The sequence below is a fragment of the Trachurus trachurus genome (genome assembly GCF_905171665.1).
Source record: "Trachurus trachurus genome assembly, chromosome: 13".
In the NCBI taxonomy this organism is placed as follows: domain Eukaryota; kingdom Metazoa; phylum Chordata; class Actinopteri; order Carangiformes; family Carangidae; genus Trachurus; species Trachurus trachurus.
Window position 1 is genome coordinate 7387880 of NC_139892.1, and position 21053 is coordinate 7408932.

The 21053-nt window shown below is 41.0% G+C and overlaps 1 protein-coding gene across 1 annotated transcript in view; it reads left to right on the forward strand.

The window, feature by feature from the left end:
* The window catches only part of sorl1 (sortilin-related receptor, L(DLR class) A repeats containing), a 99730-nt gene that overhangs the window by 30700 nt on the left and 47977 nt on the right, over positions 1–21053 (forward strand). Inside the window, exon 6 of the mRNA XM_083985037.1 lies at positions 4996–5176. Within this exon, the coding sequence (XP_083841163.1) occupies positions 4996–5176 (181 nt within the window). The remainder of the gene's footprint in view (positions 1–4995; positions 5177–21053) is intronic.

Here is a 21053-nt window from a genome sequence, read left to right on the forward strand (position 1 = left end):
TGGAGGAAGATTTGGATCCTACACAAGCCCTCAACTTATTCTATGTCAAACATTTCTGAATGTTTTTATAAAAAGAAAAGTCATGGGATGTGATTTAAAGACTAATATGGTGTCAAACCATCAAATGAGTGAGCATTTTAACAGTGATGCTGTTTGACGACTTAATAAAATAGGCTACAGCTGTCATATTAGCTTGTTACATTAGCTTCTTATTAGCTTGCTAGAAGATTAGCTTGTATTATTTTGTCAGATGATCTAGTTACATTAGTTTATTAACTTTTCACATTATCATGTCAGATTAGCTTCTCAAGTTAGTTTTTTACATTACCTGACAAAATATTGCACAAGCTAATCTGACAAGTCAAAATTTGACAAATTATTTTATGGTTAGCTTGTTAGCTTGTCAGATTATCGTTTTATATTAGGTTGCCATATTAAAATGTTTTTGGCAGTTTAGTTGTGTAACATTTTGTCAGGTTAGCTTATTTCTTTCTCACATCAGCCTTATCGTTGCTTACTGATTTAGGCGTAGAGAGAGTAGTTTCTTAGACCTTTTTTATGTTATTTTACCATATGAACATGTTTTGTCAGATTATGTTGTTAAATTAGCTTGTCATGTTAGTTAGAGATTTCACATTATCTTGTGTTATTGGCTTTTGTGTCTAGTAGGCAGCAGAGATATTTAAACTTTGTTTAGACAGCTTGCTTTCTTGTCATTATAATCTCCACAATAAATTAATTTAGCTGGATTTATTCTAATACATTATCAATAATCTTTATCTCACGTATACCCATATAGCACATAAATATAAGGTTACACCAACAGAGCAACAAATAATAAGTAAATAAAGACCCAAATAATTAAATAATTAATCTAAATCAAGGTTTTTTTCAAGGACAGACATGCTATTGTTCTCTTTGGGCTTTATTGGTCATTAAATAGTCGTCCACCTCAGATTTGTTGACATATTCCAGTAGATATCCTGGGTCATAGTATGAGACGTTACAACTGTTTTGGCCTGTAAATGACCAGATTGATTAAAGCTTGGCTGCTGGCAGCTCAGTGTGTAAAAAAAAAAAAAAAAATAGTGGTATTTTTCCTTCAGCGCGGCTTTCGGGAAAAGCCCTAATTGAATGACAAACAGGACTGGCAGAAAAAAACGAGAAAGTGCCAAAACAGTGGAGGGAGGGGTGTTTGGGCAGAGATTAATTCAAAGGAAGAGACAGAGACGGAGACGGGACTGCGAACGGCCCCTCCGTGCTCTCTGGGCCCAGACAGCGTCCATCAGCTGAACAGGGGCCTTTGACAGAAAGCCACTGAGGCCGAGCCGAGCCGAGACACTGCTCCCTCTGTTCGGCTCTCGAGACTCCAGAGGAAAACACTCTGAGTCGGACGACAGACGATAAGAGGCAGAGAACCTCCTTCATTCATTCATTCAGTCGTTCAGCGCTTCCACAGCTTCTGAACAACCACCTCGTCCATAAATAGTTTGACCGTGCTGTTGTGTCAGGGGGATATTTTTGGTTTGATCATGTTGATAGTCTGTATTTATTTTCTGCTGACATTTATTAATTAGAAAAAAATGCAGTTTTCTACAGCAAAGGATTCTTTGTTGAGTGAGTGTGAAAAGCTTCTGAAGCACAGATATTCAGTGATTTTTTTTTCTCCCGAGGCTGAATTCAGTAGCTGCATGTTTTTCAGGCTGACACCTCTGAGGATGTTCTCCAACGCGTCCATGAATGAGACATCTAAAGGCAAAACACGCCGGATAGGATGGCACCACAAGATGGAGAACATTTCTAAAGAGATTTCCATCTTGCATGCCGCAGTCTCAAGTTCACCTAATATTAATGTCTGCACAGCGGCCCGGAGGAAGATTACAAGGCTGCTCAGTGCGAGAGTGTCAGTCAGTTTGTCGCTCCATCAGGAGGAGGCGGCATTAAAGATGCACATGTGTCGGTAGGAGCAGAGTCTCCTGAGGAGCAGTAGCCGTTGATCAGTGGATTTATATGTGAACTTAAAGGGATACGCCAACATTTTTTTTTGGTGTGTTGCCTCACTCCCGAGTCCATGACCAGCAGATAGACACCATCCTTTCGACTGTGTGTGCAGTAACAAGGGAGATTTTTACGTATCGCCCGTAATTAGCTTAGCTCAAACACTGGAAGTGTATAGGTAGTGTTAGCCTGCCTCCTACCCAAGCCGAAAGTCAGAAGCTGATTTCATTTTAGCTCTAAACTCTGTAAATATATCACTTTATCGACATTTCAAACATTTTTAGGTGAGAAAGTAGCCGTTTAGAACAGCAGTGTGTCGTTAATTTATCTAAATACCAGCTGTTTACAATTTTGTTCGGACGAATTCGGCGCTACTCAAGCTAGCCGTTGTGACCAACGCACTTCCAGTTACTTTCACAAAATAAAACACCCGTTTCCCTTTACATACAGAAAACCATGACGATAGAATTTGTGCTTTTACTTTGAAATAGGAAGCTAACCTACCCTCGATGTAGCTAGCTTGAACCGAAATAAACCGTCTTTGCTTGAACCCTCCGTTTTGACCGATCTCGTCCCGTTACCGGCATTTGACCGCTCAAGATGCCTTACCGGAGAGTTTTGTCAGCTCTGAGACGAAGATCGGTCCGTTTAGAGTTGCTGAAGAGTTTCTCTGATGACTTTAGGTGGAGGCAGGCTAACACTACCCATACACTTCCAGCGTTTGAGCTAAGCTAATTACGGGCGATACGGCTCTATCTCCCTTGTTACTGCACACACAGTCTAAAGGATGGTGTCTATCTGCTGGTCATGGACTCGGGAGTGAGGCAAGACACGAAAAAAAGAAATGTTGGTGTATCCCTTTAAACACCTTATAATGAATAGTAAATGGAGCATTCGCAGATTTTTTTGCTGTGTCACCAAGACTGCTCCATTTAAATAATGCAGCTCTGCAGTGGAAATGTCCTGTTGCAGTTAATAGCTCTGTTATCTGCTAAAAAAAAAAAAAAAAAATCTAAAAAATCACAACAACCTGAATCTTCCCTGTCAGTCCTCTGTGTGTTAAATCTGCTGAGTGTTGCAGTATCGCTGCTCTCCTTAATGACAGACAGACGACAGCGGTTGCGAGCGCTCTGCTGCGTATGTGAGAGTGAAAATTGGAGCATGTGAATGTGGATGTGGATGTGGATGGAAAAATACACCAGAGACCGACACCCCGGGTTTGGTTAAATCCTTTTAAAGCTGCAGCAGGAACAAATCTGCTATCTCTCTCCTTTGTCATTAATAAAGGACAGACAGCAAAACATCAAACTAAAAGCTTCTCAGTTTTGACCCTTTGGAGGACGGAGACTCGTGTCTCCAGAGGCCGGCAGCGTTAGCTCATGTTAATAAGATATTTTATTTCAGTGTATTAGAGTAAATTGGTGTTAAAAATCTTCTGCTTTGGTTTAATATTTAGTTTACAACATAAAAACAAATGTCTGAAGGTTATTAAGGACTTGAGTACCCGGATATGATCGGATTTTTGAGTATCCTGTCTTTGTGTTTGTGCATTTATGTAAACATCATATCCTGATTTCGTCCTCGGTTTTGCTACCTGGAAAACTTGGAAAGAAAATGGGATACTGTGGCTTCTGATAGCTGCAACTATCTGCTCAGGCAAACAAATATAGCGGTGTCGGCAAACCGTTCATACTTTTGGAGTGACAAGGAAACAGAGTTTTGTCTTATAAATGGAAAAAAAAAAAGCATGGAGACACTGAGCTGTTTAAATCACTGGCGAATCAGCTGCACGACGCTGGTTTTCCAGCACGTACGATGGAGCAAGTCCGGTCCCGACTCATTTTGACAGATTTCAAATTTGCCGCAGTTTGTGTTGTAAAATGTAAACACCACAATCGTCTGCGTAAAAAAGATGCAATTGTCAGAAACCAGGATATAACTGGTGTTTATCAACCAGGTTTCTCTATGTTCATGTAGATGCAGTATCCTAGATAAATAAATTAAGTAAAAATGACACAGAGTTATAAAATTAAGATTAATTGCAATGAACCCTGTCAGTCAAAACAGAACCTTTAGTTTTTAATCAGTTTGATTATTTCACAGCAGCTTGTTGGTGATGAACCAGACGTTCAGACCCACGGAGTCTGTGGATTTAAGACAGGATGAAGTAGAGGGGGAGGTTTTAGTGCGTCGCGCCGGTGGAGGAGGGGGTGTTGAAACTTTAATGTGGGTCGACTGGCACTCCATTAAGAAACCACTAAAAAACACACACTGTGTTTAGGAGGAAGTAAATGGATGTCAGTGTAAATATACTGGAAAACAAAGACGGTTGTTTTAGCTTCCATGAAAAACCAACACTGACCTGTTGTTGTCCTCCTGCTCAAGGTTATTAGAGTTTTAACACTTTCAGTAGCTTTTTTTTTTTATTTTTATTTAGTTTTCAGTTTGCTTTTTTATTTTAATTTGGTTTCAGTGAGTTCAACGAGTGATGAAGCAGTTTTAGTTCAGTTTTTATTTCAGAGGAATTGACTAGTTTTTATTTAGTTTTAGTCTTAGTTGTAGTTTTTATCTAGTTTTTATTTAGTCTTAGTCTTAGTTTTTCAGGTTTTAGGAGAAAGCCTCTGTCAGGCCTCTGAAGATGAACTTTGTGGGATTTTTCTGTTTTAGTTGCATCCCATAATGTTCCCATCAGTCCTCATCAGGTTCCATCCACTCTTATCTACCTGTGGGTCATCCCATATTGAGCTTTAGACATCTCTAAGAAAACTAAAACTAAACTGATGTTATGTGACTGAACTTTAGCTTTAGTTAGTTTTGTTCATTGTAGTTTTTATTTATTTCTAATTTTTGGAGAGAAAATATATATAGTTTTTAATTTCAGTTTGCTAAAATATTTATTCCACTGCTAGTTTTAGTTTTAGTCTTAGTTTTGATGAACTGTAATAACCCTGCTCCTGCTCTCTCCTCCTCTTCCCCCCTCCCCTCCTCCCTCCTCAGGGGTGTGGAGCCCTACGACCCCCCCACCACGGTGCTGGTCCAGAGACACGAGCCTCAGGGCGTCTCCACCGTCCTCAGCAGCACCGACTTCTTCCAGAGCGAACAGAACCGCAGAGTGATCCTGGCGCAGGTGGACAGCTTCCAGCTGCGGGACAAGTACATGTTCGCCACCACCACACGGGTAGGAACCACTCAGCTGCTTCAATACCTCTGTTTATATAGTATTATATATAAATATATATTTATGACATCACGTCTTCTTTTAATCAGAGTAGTGGGAGTAGGCAGCGAGCCAAAGAGAATATTCTGCCCTCAAACATTTCTGGCAGCGTTTTCTGGCGATAAAAATATTTGACCTGATCATGATGATGATGATTTATTTCAGGTCAGAACGAGGCTGAGGTGGTTTATTCCTCACCGAGTCCATCTACAAATAAAAAAAACTGGTGACAGATTTGATAACGAATAAATCTGGTCATTCATCACTTCAGAAGTTTAACATTTACTCAGTTTTCTTTAACTGTCAAAAGATCGCATCATTTGGGTATTTGCTTAAAAGAAGAAGCATTGGACACTTGAAATTGTGTTATTTTAACTCATTTTCTACGTTATGATAAAGCAAATAATGAAAAATAAGACGTCAGAGCTGCAGGGACAAATGTTTTTGCTGTTTTTGTAACGTCTTTGTGAGAAATGACGACCAGCAGATTATAGATCTAGAGTCTGGATGATGTTATAATATATTATCTTAGTATAAAGAGTGAATCAGTGGGACATAGGCTAATCTGGGCCTCATTAAAGAGATATTGTTATAATCACATTCAAAGCAGAGACAAGTGATAATCTCAAATATCACAATATTTCCTGGTCTTTTGTTTCACTGCTTTGTTTCTGTACATGCAAGTATTATAATATTTGCACTGTAAGACAGATGACACCCAGTGTGTTAACATGCAGAGCTAAGTCTTCGGTCCTTGTCCCAGTTTACATGCAACAGGGAAAATCAAATAGTTGACTTATTCTTCTATAAAACACATCTTCTCATTGGTTGCACTGTGTATAATGTACTGAATCGTTGTTTTAGAGGCAAATGCAGAGACAAACTGAAAAACTGTCCCTGAAGGCAACACACATCAGCGGTTTACATGAATTTCCCTCTAAAACAACTCTGTCTGGTAACGTTGTGTTATTATCTCATAGCGTGGTGAATGTGCAGGTCACAACTTGTCCACCAGAGCGTTGTGGAGTTGTTGGATTGTGTATTTGATGAGTTTGATGAGGGAAACCAAGAAATCCCATTAGCCTCCGTAGCGTAGCTCTGAGCAGCTCACGGCTCTGCTCCGCCGTTTTAAAAATAGCTTGTACCGACAATTAAAGGAAACGAACTTACTGCTATGACTATAGGGATTATGGCAATGGGCCAATTTGCCAAAATGTTGAACTATCCCTTTAAATCAATGACTTGTAACTAGTTCCAGGGAGAGTGGAGGCTCTCTGCCTTCCACCTAGCGTCTCTTGGCTGAAAACCAACCTTGTAAGATCAGAGCCTCCGACCCGGTGTCCCAGCTCTCGTCTCCATGGCGACACCGCCACACAAACGTAACGCGCCCCGTAACCCGTAATCTCTTGTTGATGACAGATAAGACTACACAAATATACACGTGGTAACATGGTAGATGATAAATAACGTTATCCACCGCTCCATGGATTGATTTCTCACCGGCTTCGTTGTTGGAAACAAATGCACATGGAGGAGAGGAGGGTTAGAGACACAGAGGAGGAGAGACCAGACCTGGAGAGTTCAAGATAAAATAAAACAGATTTAACAAATTACATCCTCAGGTCTTCTTAAAGTGTTTTTTATTCCATAAACTATAAAGTTAAAACCCCACACACCGCTCAGGAACCTTAAATTGAAGTGATTCTTTAATTAGCATCATGATTAATACTCCAGCTGAAAGAGCTTTGTCCAAAAATGATGATTTAATCCGCTCGTTATTAATGAAATGCATAAAAAACTAAAAGGTTTCACTCCTTTCTTGGAGCTGGACCCGCTCAGACAAACTGTGTTTAGATGTGAGTGGAGGACGTTGCTGTTTGCCTTGAGAGCAGCTGCACGCCTGAATAACATTCACTGTTATTGTTGGAAACGACTTGTTCAAGTGGAGCCTCGAGTCCTCGTCAGAGCTTCTGAGGAAAAAAAACTGGACTGTTCAATAAAAAAAAAGAGAAAAAAACAGAGTGGGAGTAAATTAAAAAGACAAAGCATGTGTGGTTTTTCTGTTTTGTTGTTTATTCTCGCTGTGGATTCCCCCTGGTTGAGTCTCTGCAGCTTCACATTGATTCACTTCCACAGTCGACAGCTAGACGTAATTAACATTTCAAAACAAGAGACTTCCTGCTGTTTTTATTTCTGTGCATCTGCAAATTCCTTTAAATCCTCTGTTGTATCACAGTGAAGTGAAGCGACGTCGCCTTTTTCTTTTCTCTTCTCTCCCTCCACTTGGACATTATAATCTGCTGAGTCGAAGAGACGCTGGATCAATATTTGGCCGGCCGTAACGTGTGTGTGTGTGTCATTGTTAGTGTTCGTGGCCAATGTTTTGTGTCGCAGCAGCAAACACACACACAGACCGAAGCAGCAGATGGAGGAGATGATTTGGATCTCACCTCCTCTCTTGTCTCACACTCGATTCTCTTCCCGGCGCTCGCTCATCGTTGCCGACGGCGACGGCGGCGTCAGTCGGTCGGTCGTTTATCTCAGACACAGAAACAGCTGATTGCAAAGCGAGGTTCAGCTGTGAGGGATTTGTCTGATCTCATAATTAGCATCAGATGGTTGGAGATGTTGTGTTAAAGCTTCACCAGCTGCAGAAAGAAACAAGTATGGAGGCCCAGAGGTGACACACAAACTTTGCAATCAAAATGCTTCACTTAAAGGGATAGTTCAACATTTTGACAAATTGGCCCATTACCATAATCCTATAGTCATAGCAGTAGGTTCTTTACCTTTAATTGTCGGTGCAAGCTATTTTTAGAACGGCGGAGCAGAGCAGCGAGCTGCTCAGAGCTACGCTACGGAGGCTCATGGGATTTCTTGGTTTCCCTCATCAAACTCATCAAATACACAATCCAACAACTCCAAAACGCTCTGGTGGACAAGTTGTGACCTGTACATTCACCACGCTATGAGATAATAACAGAACGTTACCAGACAGAGTTGTTTTAGAGGGAAATTCATGCAAAACCACTGATGTGTGTTGCCTTCAGCGACAGTTTTTCAGCAAGCAGTCTCTGTATTTACCTCTAAAACAGCTCCCACAAGAAATCCCATGAGCCTCCGTAGTGTAGCTCTGAGCAGCTCGTGGCTCTGTGCCGCCGTTCTAAAAATAGCTTGCACCGACAATTAAAGGTAACGAACCTACTGCTATGACTATAGGGATTATGGCAATGGGCCTGTTTGCCAAAATGTTAACTATCCCTTTAAAGCATTAAAACATTACAAAGGTCAGAAAAACTATTTTAAAAAAGGACATTTAATACATTTTGGCATTTAAATGCATTTTAATTGATGTTTTTTCTTTGTGCTTCTGCACGGGTGAAGATTGTTGTGTGACGTCAGACAACTGATTCCCTGCGAATTCGGCGTAGATTTTTTTTTCACCGACCGACTTGAGGTGGCATTCGAATACACTTTTTCAAGTCGGAAGCCGGAAAGATCCGATTTCCGACTCGTCTCGAACGCAGCATTACACCTGGCTGTCACTCATTGGGACTCGTCAAGAAATAACTGTAGACACAGATCAGTTTGGGAATTGATTAATGCCTTCTTTTGTTAATTAAATTTACCATATTGCTCGTATTTATTTCCCTTGTCACTTGTGGGCCTCCGTAGTTCTGCATTAGATGTTTATTAAACTGCAGCTGAAACAGGCAGCAGTATCCAGCTGTTTTAGGGGAAACTATTGTCATTAATTACATCTTCGTCTCCGGGAATGAAGGTGGTTTTTGGCTCAGTGGTCACAGCGCTCGCTGCTGTGATTAAACGACTATTTGCATTTCTCACATGCTTTAAGTCACAGATTTTTATATCCTACTCAACTATACTTGAGCTGAAGATTGATTTCTCCACATTAAAAGTCCCGGCGGAGCTCTGAATAAACCCACTGTGGCTGTTGTTGCCGTCTGCGAAGGAGACATTGATTGAGAAAGGAAATTGATCCATGATCTTTATGTAAATGTTTATGCTACAGATGCGTACGATGCAGTTTTTTTTTTTTTACAGTTGTGCAGGACAAGCAGGCGGCGTCAGGAGGAGGAGGAGGAGGAGCCGTAGATCTTCTCCGTACAGAGCAGTTTTAATAATTCCCAGTGGCGGCAGCGGTCCGACCTAATGAGAGCGGCTCGGTCCCAGGCATCGAGGCTGTGTAATGAGGTTAACCTCACACGGCCTCTGATGTGGCTTTGTTTACTGCTCAGTATGTGAAGCAAGACGTTGGGAGAGCCGCACAATGATCCCACTAAAACAACAACACAACCCACCGTTAACCACCGTTAACCACCGTTCTCCTCCGCCCGCTCGCTCACTCTGGGTGGAATCAAACCTTCAAAATATACTTTTCTACCATTGTTTTAACTACGACTTGTATCTTAGAGCTGCAGAGCGAGTGTGTGTGTGTGTGTGTGGGTTAATTAACGATCTACAGTCGGTTTCTGAGATGTGTTTGTGTGTTTTTTAGCTCGTTAACAGCCGAGTACTGAATGACTGACAGCCGGTGGTGGATACTGGACCTGTCAGAGTCTCAGTTACACTGTAAACACTTCACATCGTTGCTACAGGTTTTAAACACAACGCAGCTTTTAATTCTTGATGTCAGTGTTTTTTACCTTTTGGTTTCTACTTTTGGTTCGTTTTTGATTTTCCCTTGTCTGCCTCAGGGCTGCACAGCTGATCTAAACCACATTATGACTTAGTGTCAATATGCAAAGCATTTTTTTTAACTAAAACTGTGTTATGACATTGTTGTGCATCGTAAACAGTCACTACAGAGACGCTCCGGCCTTCAGATTATATAATTAAGATGGAAAGGAAACAAATTTGACATCATGGCCATTTTAAATGCAAAAATAATCACTGCAATATCCAAAATAAGAACAATATTTTGTTTTTATTTCATTTTTTTTTTGCACATGATGCAGCCCTAATCTGTTTTATTCATTTTATTTTCATAGAACGTGTTTTTTTTCCCCCTCCTGTTATACTTCCGTTGATAATTGCATTTCCATAATGCAATGCGATGCATTTCCTCTTGATAAATTCATGTTTATTCTTTGTGTGAATCAGGTCTCCCATTGAAGCTATCGAAAGCTTATTGAGGCACTCAGTAACTCTGATTAGAAACGTGCTACATGCACAGAGTTATTATCATTTGTATTATTATTTACAATATCTTAGTCACTTTGAGCCACTTGTCCCGTCAGAGTGAAACTGGAGAAACTAAAGCTGAGACTTGTTTTTACCGTCGGTCCGAGGCTTCATGACGGTCGCCACCACAGACTCAGGTTCACGTTATCAGATGCAGCAGCTTTGCAGTGGAAGGGAAGTGTCTTATCTCTTGTGGCTTCTTTTTTTCTTTTTTTATCTGACTCTTGTGCATCGTGTTTAGCAACAACAAACATTTCACAACAGAACATTGTTGCACACTCTCATGTTGTTGTTGTTGTGGTGGTGGTGGTGGCTGCTGCTCTCAACCGGTTCAGTTGTCACGATAAGGAAAAGAGAGAGAAAAAAAAACTGTCAAGTTCCTATAAAGTGTCAGCACTTTGAGAGTTTGACGCCCGACAGCGGTTCATGATGAAACAATGTGCAACGTCTTTGTGCTTGTCCTGTATGGAGGCTCAAGAGTCAATAAATAAAGTACAGACTCTCCAGACGACTCCATGGCCTTTGCTGCTGTGGTTTCAGTCACATTATGAACAATGCTAGTAGGATGTCTTGTGCTGCGTTCGAGACAAGTCGGAAACCGTATCGTTCCCAGTTGAAAACTATGCGGCAGATGCTTTACCTTTCGATGCAGCATTAGAAAGTGTTTTAAGTAGTTTATTTTGAAAACAGAGCAACGTTAAGTGTTTTTTTCCTCATCGGATTTCTGTCGCTCTACATACGTCATCGGGTATGATTGATAGGATTGGCTATAAGCTACGTCCAGATGCATTTGATAGACATTTGTAGCGCCCAATAAACAGCTCTGTGCTTTGGTAAACCACGCCTCAAATACGAAAAAATGAACGGGTGGTTCCCAGACTTTTCAAGTTGGAGGTCGGAAAGATCCGAATTCCAACTTGTCTCAAACGCAGCATTGGTCTGATGATGTCAGAATGATGTCAGCAGGATGAAGAGGACAGTTTCAATCCACAAGTTTCTGAACGTCATAAACGTAAGCCGGTTTTGCTCTTCCGGTTGGAATTGTATGTTTACGTTTCCATGGTTTCAGTAGTCGTGGTAAATGCATGCATCTTATTTTTTTTTTATTATCAATGAAAATCTGTAAAACGCATGGATCATCACGCCAGCTTTTAACAATGGATATCACACAAATGGACATCCATTGTTAAACCATGGAAACATAAAACATACTGGAAGAGCAAAACTGGCTTCCGTTTTTTGACGTTCGGAAAAAGGTGGATAAAACTGTCAATGAGCAGAACATTTAGTGGTCAATTCATGGATCAGACACTTGTTGTTGTTGGAGAACAGCAGGTTTTCTTATAAGGACTGAAACATTGAACAGTTTGACATGTACATTCAAAAGTTTAGAGAAAGTCAAATTAAGTTCACTTGTGAAGGTTTTAGTGCATTTTAGGTGCAATCTGAAATTTCATCCCAAAGCCCAGTATCCCTAACTCTTTGTTGAGTGGTGTATTTGGCCTCGTAGTCTTGCACATATATTATCCTGCAGCCCAACAAATGTGTTATATTTTGGAGTCTGGTTTGTTAAAAACTGCAGTTTCCAGCTGTTTTTAGGAAGTTCTACATATTATATGTATTATGTCTTCAGTGGGAGTTAATGGGTTTGGGGCTCAGTGGTCCCCAAACCACCGGCCCACGGTTGTATTGAGTAAGTATTGAAGGAAATGGTCCAACAGAGTCTGGTTCACACCTTTTCAACTAGTTACAGAAACATTTGACCCATTAGTGGTCTCGTGGTTGGGATTCAGAGGATCTACGTCTTTTGGCCAACCAGCCAATTCAAATTCTGTAAGTCTCTCTGATTTTTGAGCACATTGTGAGAGACAGAACAAGTTTGTCTACAAATTTCATCCCAAAGCCCAGTAGGGCCTATCCCTAATTCTTTGTTGAGTGGTGTATTTCTCATATCACTTTTGGGCCCTCGTAGTCTTGCACATATTATCCTGCAGCCCAACAAATGTGTTATATTCTACAGTCTGGTTTGTTAAAAACTGCAGTTTCCAGCTGTTTTTAGGAAGTTCTACATATTATATGTATTTTGTCTTCAGTGGGAGTTAATGGGTTTGGGGCTCAGTGGTCCCCAGACCCCATCTCTCTGAAACAAGAACAACGAAAAAGTGCTGCCTCAGGTTGGGTTGTATTGAGTAAGTATTGGAGGAAATGGTCCAACAGAGTCTGGTTCACACCTTTTTAACTAGTTACAGAGACATTTGACCCATTAGTTGTCTCGTAGTTGGGATTCAGAGGATCTACGTCTTTTGCTACGTCGCCACACTCAGCAGCAGAAGTGACAGCAGCAATGAAGACAAGAGTAATCCCGTTCTAATAGGATTAGAGTAATGGAATATCACGAGAGCCGTTGGCAGCGCCGAGCAGCTGGAGATAATTAAAGAGGCATAAAATGGAGAGTTTCACCCAACAATAGGGATCCAGAGGAGCCGAGTCCTAATCGGACCTTAAAGACCTCAGCCTTCGGTCCCATCGATGAGTTCGGGGGAAGATAACGGGGCTTAGAAGATGTAATGGGCGTGTTGATAAGAGCCGTCCCGTCTCCTCCCAGTTATCTGTTAGTCATGTATTCCCTCTCATTTAGATCACAGATCCTCTACAAAGACGGTTTGGGGGGGAAAAACAGGAAGTGGAGACTGAAGCTGTGATCAAAGTGCATCGCTTTCTAGAGGCTTCGGAGGCTTTTGATGATTTTCAGCTCCTTAGAACAATTTAGCGAACGCCTCCGACTGGTGAGCGACTCTGACAGTGTTGCTGCTCAGTGGAGAAACAACCTGTATTATTTATTATTTCCCATCCTCACTAGGGCTGAACGATTTGGGGAAATTCATCTAATTGCGTTTTTTTTTTTCACCAATTGCGATTGCGATTAAATATGTGATAAGTTCTGTGTTATTGAACAGACACAATCACTAACTCGTTCTATATTCTGACCAACACAATATTTGATTCAATAAACAAACTGGTCTTTCCTGTAGGATCTGTTAAACTTGTTACTAAGCTTGTTACTAAGCATTTATTAATGATCAAAGCACTGATAAATCAGCCTGATGTGAACATTGATAGAAAACCCAGTAACCAATCACACAAGCAGCTCCATGTTCTCTCCCTGTGTGATCGTCTGGGAAGTCGACCGGGTTGGAGGCTCTGATCTTACAAGGTTGGTTTTCAGCTACTCTGAAGCTGGGAGTTAAGGGACAAATCCTTAATAGTTCCTCTTTAAAACAATACACTTCACTGTTTTCTTTCCTTGGTTTTGTCTCTCAGGACACAAACTTCTTCCCTCTCATGGACGATACTTGTTTGGACTTTAAACGCTTTGAAATACTGAAAATATTCTGGTAATAGGAACTAAACTAAACTTGATCATGAAGGACACTTGTTTTCTCAAAGGGATAATTCAACATTTTGGCAAATTGGCCCATTGCCATAATCCCTGTAGTCATAGCAGTAGGTTTGTTACCTTTAATTGTCGGTGCAAGCTATTTTTAGAACGGCGGAGCAGAGCCGTGAGCTGCTCAGAGCTACGCTACGGAGGCTCATGGGATTTCTTGGTTTCCCTCATCAAACTCATCAAATACACAATCCAACAACTCCAAAACGCTCTGGTGGACAAGTTGTGACCTGCACATTCACCACACTATGAGATAATAACAGAACGTTACCAGACAGAGTTGTTTTAGTGGAAAATTCAGACTTTTTGCTGAAAAACTGTCCCTGGAGGCAACACGCATCAGCGGTTTTGCATGAATTTCCCTCTAAAACAACTCTGTCTGGTAACGTTCTGTTATTATCTCATAGCGTGGTGAATGTGCAGGTCACAACTTGTCCAACAGAGCGTTTTGGAGTTGTTGGATTGTGTATTTGATGAGTTTGATGAGGGAAACCAAAGAAATCCCATGAGCCTCTGTAGCGTAGCTCTGAGCAGCTCACGGCTCTGCTCCGCCGTTCTAAAAATAGCTTGCACCGACAATTAAAGGTAACGAACTTACTGCTATGACTATAGGGATTAAGGCAATGGGCCAATTTGCCAAAATGTTGAACTATCCCTTTAAGGACATAAACACTGAATCATCAGGATTAAATCCAACTATAATCAATCAGATTTTGGCCAGTAGGGGGCAGCACAACAAGGCGTTGTGAACATACAGTAGAACGTCACAGCAAATTATTAATATAAGTTAATATGAGTTGTATGAGTTTCTGTAACCTTAGGCAGCCGTTTTCTTCTGGTCACCTGACGGATATAAATCAATTTTGTTTTAGTCTCTGGTTTGGGCTCCACAAACTCAGGTTTTTATTGCTCTACTGTTTGCTCCAGCTGACTGCTAACTGTGCGTGCCTGCTGTTGAAGGCTGTGTGGATCGGCCACAGTGGTTTTATGAGCGCTGATTAATTCAACTCCGCTGCTGCTCGAAACGATGCTGATAAGAGTGTATTAAAACAATGTGCAGCTGTTGTATGAGGCTGTAAAACTAAATGTGGAGCTGAAGTGCCGGTGATACTTCAGTGGTTTCACCTTTCACTTTATGCAGAACAGTAATTTAATGTAAAGGAAAACATTGATCAGATGAGCTTTAGTGCATTATCACAGCAAACAAACACTGTTATGTGCAACCTTGATATGACTGCATACAAAGTTGGAAATAGCGCTGACAGAGTTCAGGCAGTTATTTCTACTTGTTTGAAGAAGTCCTGACTTCGTGTGTCTTCCCACTTCTGATCTCAAACCTTCACCCTTGGGAGGTACAGAAATATCAGAGGCTGGAGATGAAGTGTGCCAGTTGCTGCATGAACAGTTCTGACTTGATGCTGTTAGGTAACTCCTTATAAGACTCATCATATTCCTCCAGGAAAAAATCTGACTGAGAGAGAGAAAACACAGTTAAAGACACGTTATCTCCAAACTATTTAGTCTTAAAGCTCAATATAATATGAAGGTAGATGTTTGTATTAAAGCTCCATACAGTATAAAGGTAGATGTTTATGTTAAAGCTCCATATGGTATAAAGGTAGATGTTTGTATTAAAGCTCCATACGGTATAAAGGTAGATGTTTGTGTTAAAGCTCCATACGGTGTAAAGGTAGATGTTTGTATTAAAGCTCCATACGGTATAAAGGTAGATGTTTGTATTAAAGCTCCATACGGTATAAAGGTAGATGTCCATGTGTAGTGTGATTATAAAGCAGCTCTAGGTTCTATATTAATACTGTGAAAGTATCAAAGCCTCAGTCCACAGAGAAATGCACACAGCCTGTATTCAGAAACTGAGCCTTAAAACCAGCCGTCAGGACTTCCTGTCACTTTGTGATGTCACAACAAAGCAGTCACCTAAAGCCCCGCCCCCTCACCACCTGGACCCACCATCCATCCAACAACAACTTTGCAGGATTTGGTTTCTCTTGAGTGTTTTATTCTGAGATCTGCTCTATTTTTATTGGATCACTTTAGAAAACAGTCAGCCAATCAGAACAGAGGCTCAGAGCCTCCTCTCTTCTGATTGGCTGACACCGACCTGTTGTTACTAGAGCTCCAGAGAGAAGCTGAGAGAGGAGATGGAAAACTACACTGAGATGGTTTTTGGTTCTAAACTAAACAAATAAAATGTTGGGAAAGTAAAATAGGTGACCTTGACATTTTATCACCATGTATCAACTATATTTATGTTTATTTTATTCAAATCAAAAACAAATAAAAGCACCTGAGATCGTCTTAAACACACAGATCACATATGAAAGGACATGTTGGCCTTATCCTAACTGAATAGCAGCAATGTCTGAGGTACATTGGGCCAGAGGGTCATGATGATGAATATGCACCAGAGGAAGCCAGAGATACAGACCGGTACTCATCAGAGTCCTGCTGGGATTCAGCCTGCAGCCGTTGGCCTGAACATACAGAAGCCACTTTGCCTCGCAGCTTCTGGCTCGTGACATTTCCAGGTTGTTTCCAGCACCTTTTCGTTATGATAAAAAATGTCAGCTTTAAATAAAGAGAGGGGCAACGGTGAACATGTACGCTTCCTCTGGGTTAGTCCTTAACAAATGTCACATTGTTCCTGTTTGCTCTGTGGGGGAAAGAGGAGCTGTCTCTCTCTGTGTGGCTGTGTGGGTTACAGCGAAATATCACAGATCTACTTAGAGGTTTATATGATGAATCCTGGAAAACACCACGTAGGTAGAGGTTGTTTGGTGTTTTGCAAGTGTGAACTAGAGTTGCACAGTATATATCGCCTACAGTAGTATCGTAAATGTTGTTTTGACGATGTGCTGAACAGCTGAAAGAATCGTTCGGTCTGATCTGAATCGTGGAGTGTTGTGGTAAAACAGGTCTTTGGTTTTATTATGAACACCTTTCAGTTTCTTGCTCCTACTTCTTCTTTGAGTTTCCCTTTTGTTAAAAATATCTCCTTTATGATTTCATCATCATCCTCCTGCTGCTGCTCAGTTTAAATGTGTGCAAGGACAAAACTGAGAGACACAACAATAGAAACAGGAAATGACTCTGAACTGTTGCCAGGGGGACTTGAGTTATGTCCAATCCCCATTAAAAAAAAGAGGCGTAACCCACCTTTACTGTGAATCTGTGGTTGCTGTTTTGTGTTTATTGACCCTCAGGGCCACCGTAGATCCTTTGTAAGAGCCAAGGGGGAAGTTGTCGGTCTGAGAAGTGAAGCTCACTTCCGCGTTCAAAAAACTGCAATCCCCTCGGATTCCTCTGGGGGCTGGTGTCAGAAGGGAGCATTCCCCATAGACCCCCATGTTAAAATCGCCGACTTTACATCCTCAGTAAACATGTTAAAAGCCTGGTGTCAGAACGTTTTTTCGTCTCAATCGATAGTTTCTACCCCCGCACACACTCTGAGGGGGGTGAATTTTTTTTTTAACTCTACCGTTTTACTGTTATAAGGTTAAAACTCTGGCCAATTAGAGCGCGGAAACGTTGAGTGACAGGTCCGAGCAGCTCCGTGGACAGCTACTTCGAGGCCAGTGGGCGGGTTCTCGGCCGGCCAATCCAACATGGCGCTGTTCAGGCCGCCATATTTGAGTCACAAAAACGACTCCCCAAAACCAATGGGTGACGTCACGGACGCTACGTCCATTCTTTTTACAGTCTATGGTAAGAGCCTATAGAACGAATCGCCTTGTTGCTTACACATACTCCTGGGTAGATAACCAGCATGAGAACAAAAGTGACTGACGAGAGTTTCGCTATATCTCATTTTTCACGTCACTATATCGCCGTTTAGACTAATCTGATGTTTGTAAAGTCAATAAAACCAATGATTGGACAAACATTACTATTTCTGTCTGCACGTTTTTGTAATTAGTCATGGTTATCATAGATTAGCGTTAGCCGGGCTAACCGTTAGCTACCTGTTTAACTTTAATAACTCAGTGACTCAATAAACAGTCCATGAAAAAATATTTTCTCCAGCGGATAGTTACAACATGACTGAGCTAACTGGAGTAGTTTCATGTCGTGTCCGACAACAGGAGGGTTTTAACAGCTGACGTCCTGATGTTAGCTTAGCTACCGCCGTTAGCTTTGCTACCGCCGCTAGCTTAGCTGTCCCTGTCAGCTGAGCCACTGATGCTTTCTAGACACTGTGATTCCCCAACACTGAATAAATACAACACATAGCAACACAAAACACACACACAGAAATAGTAATGTTTCTTTAATCAATTCAGATTTGTCTAAACGGGGACGGTTGCGTGAAAAATATGATATATAGCCTAGATAAACTCTTGTTCGTTACTCGAAGTAGGCCTAGTTGTAAACAACAAGGCGATTCGTTCTATATCAGCTCCAACTTGCAATTTGGAAAAATAATTTAAGCAAGATTACTGCCAATATGGCTGCGTTTTGATTCTGACTGACGGATGACCAGAGTTGTTTTACATTTCTATCATGTTTGTAGTTGTGTGTTTTTGCCACCTGTGCTAGCTGCAGAGAGTCGATCGAACAGGCCTGACGTCAGCCTGGATCCACAGATCCGTTCGGAGCGTAGCAGCAGCAGCAGCTCACTGCCAAGTCACTGCTGGACGACTTTAGTCTGTGGTTTCAGTGGAAAAACATATCATCACCATCACTTACATGTGAAAATACATAGTAGACATTCTCCTGTCCAACTTTCCCTCTCGGCTCGCAAAGTAAACTGACCTGAAAACCCAGACTTGAGTTATGTGTATATTATACAAGACGGCGCGCTGCGATTTATCCGACTTACATACATTTAACATCGTCTTATTGCGCTTTTATCTTCCTGTGTAGACGTTTTTCTGTCTCCGTTTATCTCTCTGTCTCTCCCTCTCTTGGCTCCATCCATTTGTCTGAGCTCAGTCGCTGCTCTGCTTTCACATCACACCACACAGTCGATGTTGGGCACCACACCAGATAAATCAATAGACTGAATGGAAAGGGCTGACATGCTCTGCTGGAGACTGGGGATGCTCAGGCACTCAAAGATGGTCACAAATCCTTCCAACACACACACACACACGGGAACAAGCTGAACTGAAGGGCTGAAACTAGATTTTTTTTATTTCTTTTACGCTCAGCCTCTCTGTGTTAGAGGGAAGTCGCTGATAGCTGATATTGTGACTTCCACCGACGTAACATTTTTCGTTTTTATGGCAAAAAGTTGAAGAATCGAGGGAATTAAATTTCAGCTCTCCTCGCAGATTCGTCTTCCTGTCACAGTGAATGACTCAGCCGCCCGCAACACCGACTGTGTCCAACACAATAATACAGGTTTAATGCATTTCATAAAGACAGAATATGGATTCCTGTTCTGCAGCATATCCATCATGCTGGAGCTGCTGCGTGTGTTGGTCGGTTGGGGTTTGATAGTTGGTAATTAGGGGTTTTGCATCTGTCGTTGCTATCAAATGTCTTTTTCAAAACCATTCCCTCCTCTGTTATTAACCCATTGAGACCTGAGCCGTCCCTTTTAAAACCTGAACACTGCTGAAAAACAACCTCCTGAACAATGTGACGTCCATCACTGTGTTTGCCTCGCACATTGTAGATGGCATATTATGGCATAAAATGGCATTTTCAGTTTGACTTGTTTCTGTGTATTGTTTTTTTTTTTTTTTTTAATGTTCATGTACATTTGGGTAAACGCAGTAGTTTACAGTAAAAGGCAAAGGTTTAAGGTCTCGGATGGTTATTCTTTCATGTCTGTTTCTGCTTCAGAGGCTGAGAAATAAAGATTTTAGTGAATCGTAGCCTTTTTATTCTATTAGTTGGCTGGTTTTAGCAGATTAGCAGGTTGATGTCGGTGTCTGAATTTCTACCACATTATTAGGTGGGTTTCCATGGACACGTCTTCCTCTTTCTGATTGGATTCATTCTGAATGAGTCTTTCAGGTTTTAACTGTTTACATGAGCCACTGCATTTATTCAGAACGTATGTTTTACTGAATTTATAAAATTATATACAGACAGTATAACTCAGGCCATTTTATTTCTTTTTTTGGCCGAGCCTGGCTGGGATCGGGCCGAGAATTAATGCTAGTGAATTACCGACCATGTCCGATGGGATTTTAATTATCAGGCCTGTTGAGAACTCTAGAAATCAAGACATCCGGCGACTGATCTGTGGTCTGATCAGCACAGTAGTTGTTCATTGTTTTGGCACTTTCATTCAATCATTTGCAAGTGAAGAAACGTCACTACGCATTAACGTTGTCACAGAACCAGACAACTTTCCGTTTCACTATATAGTTTTACTTTAGATTGGTTTGAGAAAAGGAATATTGTGAAACCAAATGAAATTGGTTTGGGTCTGTTTAATCTGATTGAGCTGTTTATATGTAGCATTTTCATTCAGTTTGGACCGTAAACACAGCTATTCTCTTTGTTGTTTCCATCCTGAACATCACTGGTGGCAAACTTGTTCAACATTGGCGACAGTATGTTAAACTCTTGGAAATGTCGATGTTTTGGTATCTGGCTAATGGTTGTTGGCAAGATAGCCAAAGTTTTGTCTAAATTAGCCAAATCTGATTGAGTTTGTATCAAATTTTCATGTTGTAAAGAAACAGTTTGACATTTTAGAAAATTAAATTTTCTAGAGATTGATGTTGCTGTCACGTCTGTAGATCAAATACGAAGCTAGAATCAGGAGTTAGCTTAGCTTCTCCGTAGCTTTTAGCACAAACATTGAGGGCGGGGGTAACAGCTTAGGTCTGTCTTTAAAAAATCCTCCAAAACAAACTTATTAATTAACAAGGTGCAGGAAGTTTGATTTCTTTTAGCCTTGTTGACAACTAGCTAGGCTAGCAGTTTCCCCCCCACTTCCAGTCTTTATGCTAAGCTAATCTTGTGATCTCCTGGTTCTCACTCAGCGTTTAAGTGACAAATACAAGAGTGATATCAATCTTCTTGTCTAACTGTTGTCAAGGAAATAAAGAATTAATGATATAGCCTATATATATAAGTATATTTAAATTGTACATTTAATTTCAGCCTGTATTTCATTTCACTATTAACTGGCAGCATGCTTAATTGTCTTTTCTGCTACTTAACGACTGATAGAAAATGATTAAAACTGAAAGTTAAATTACT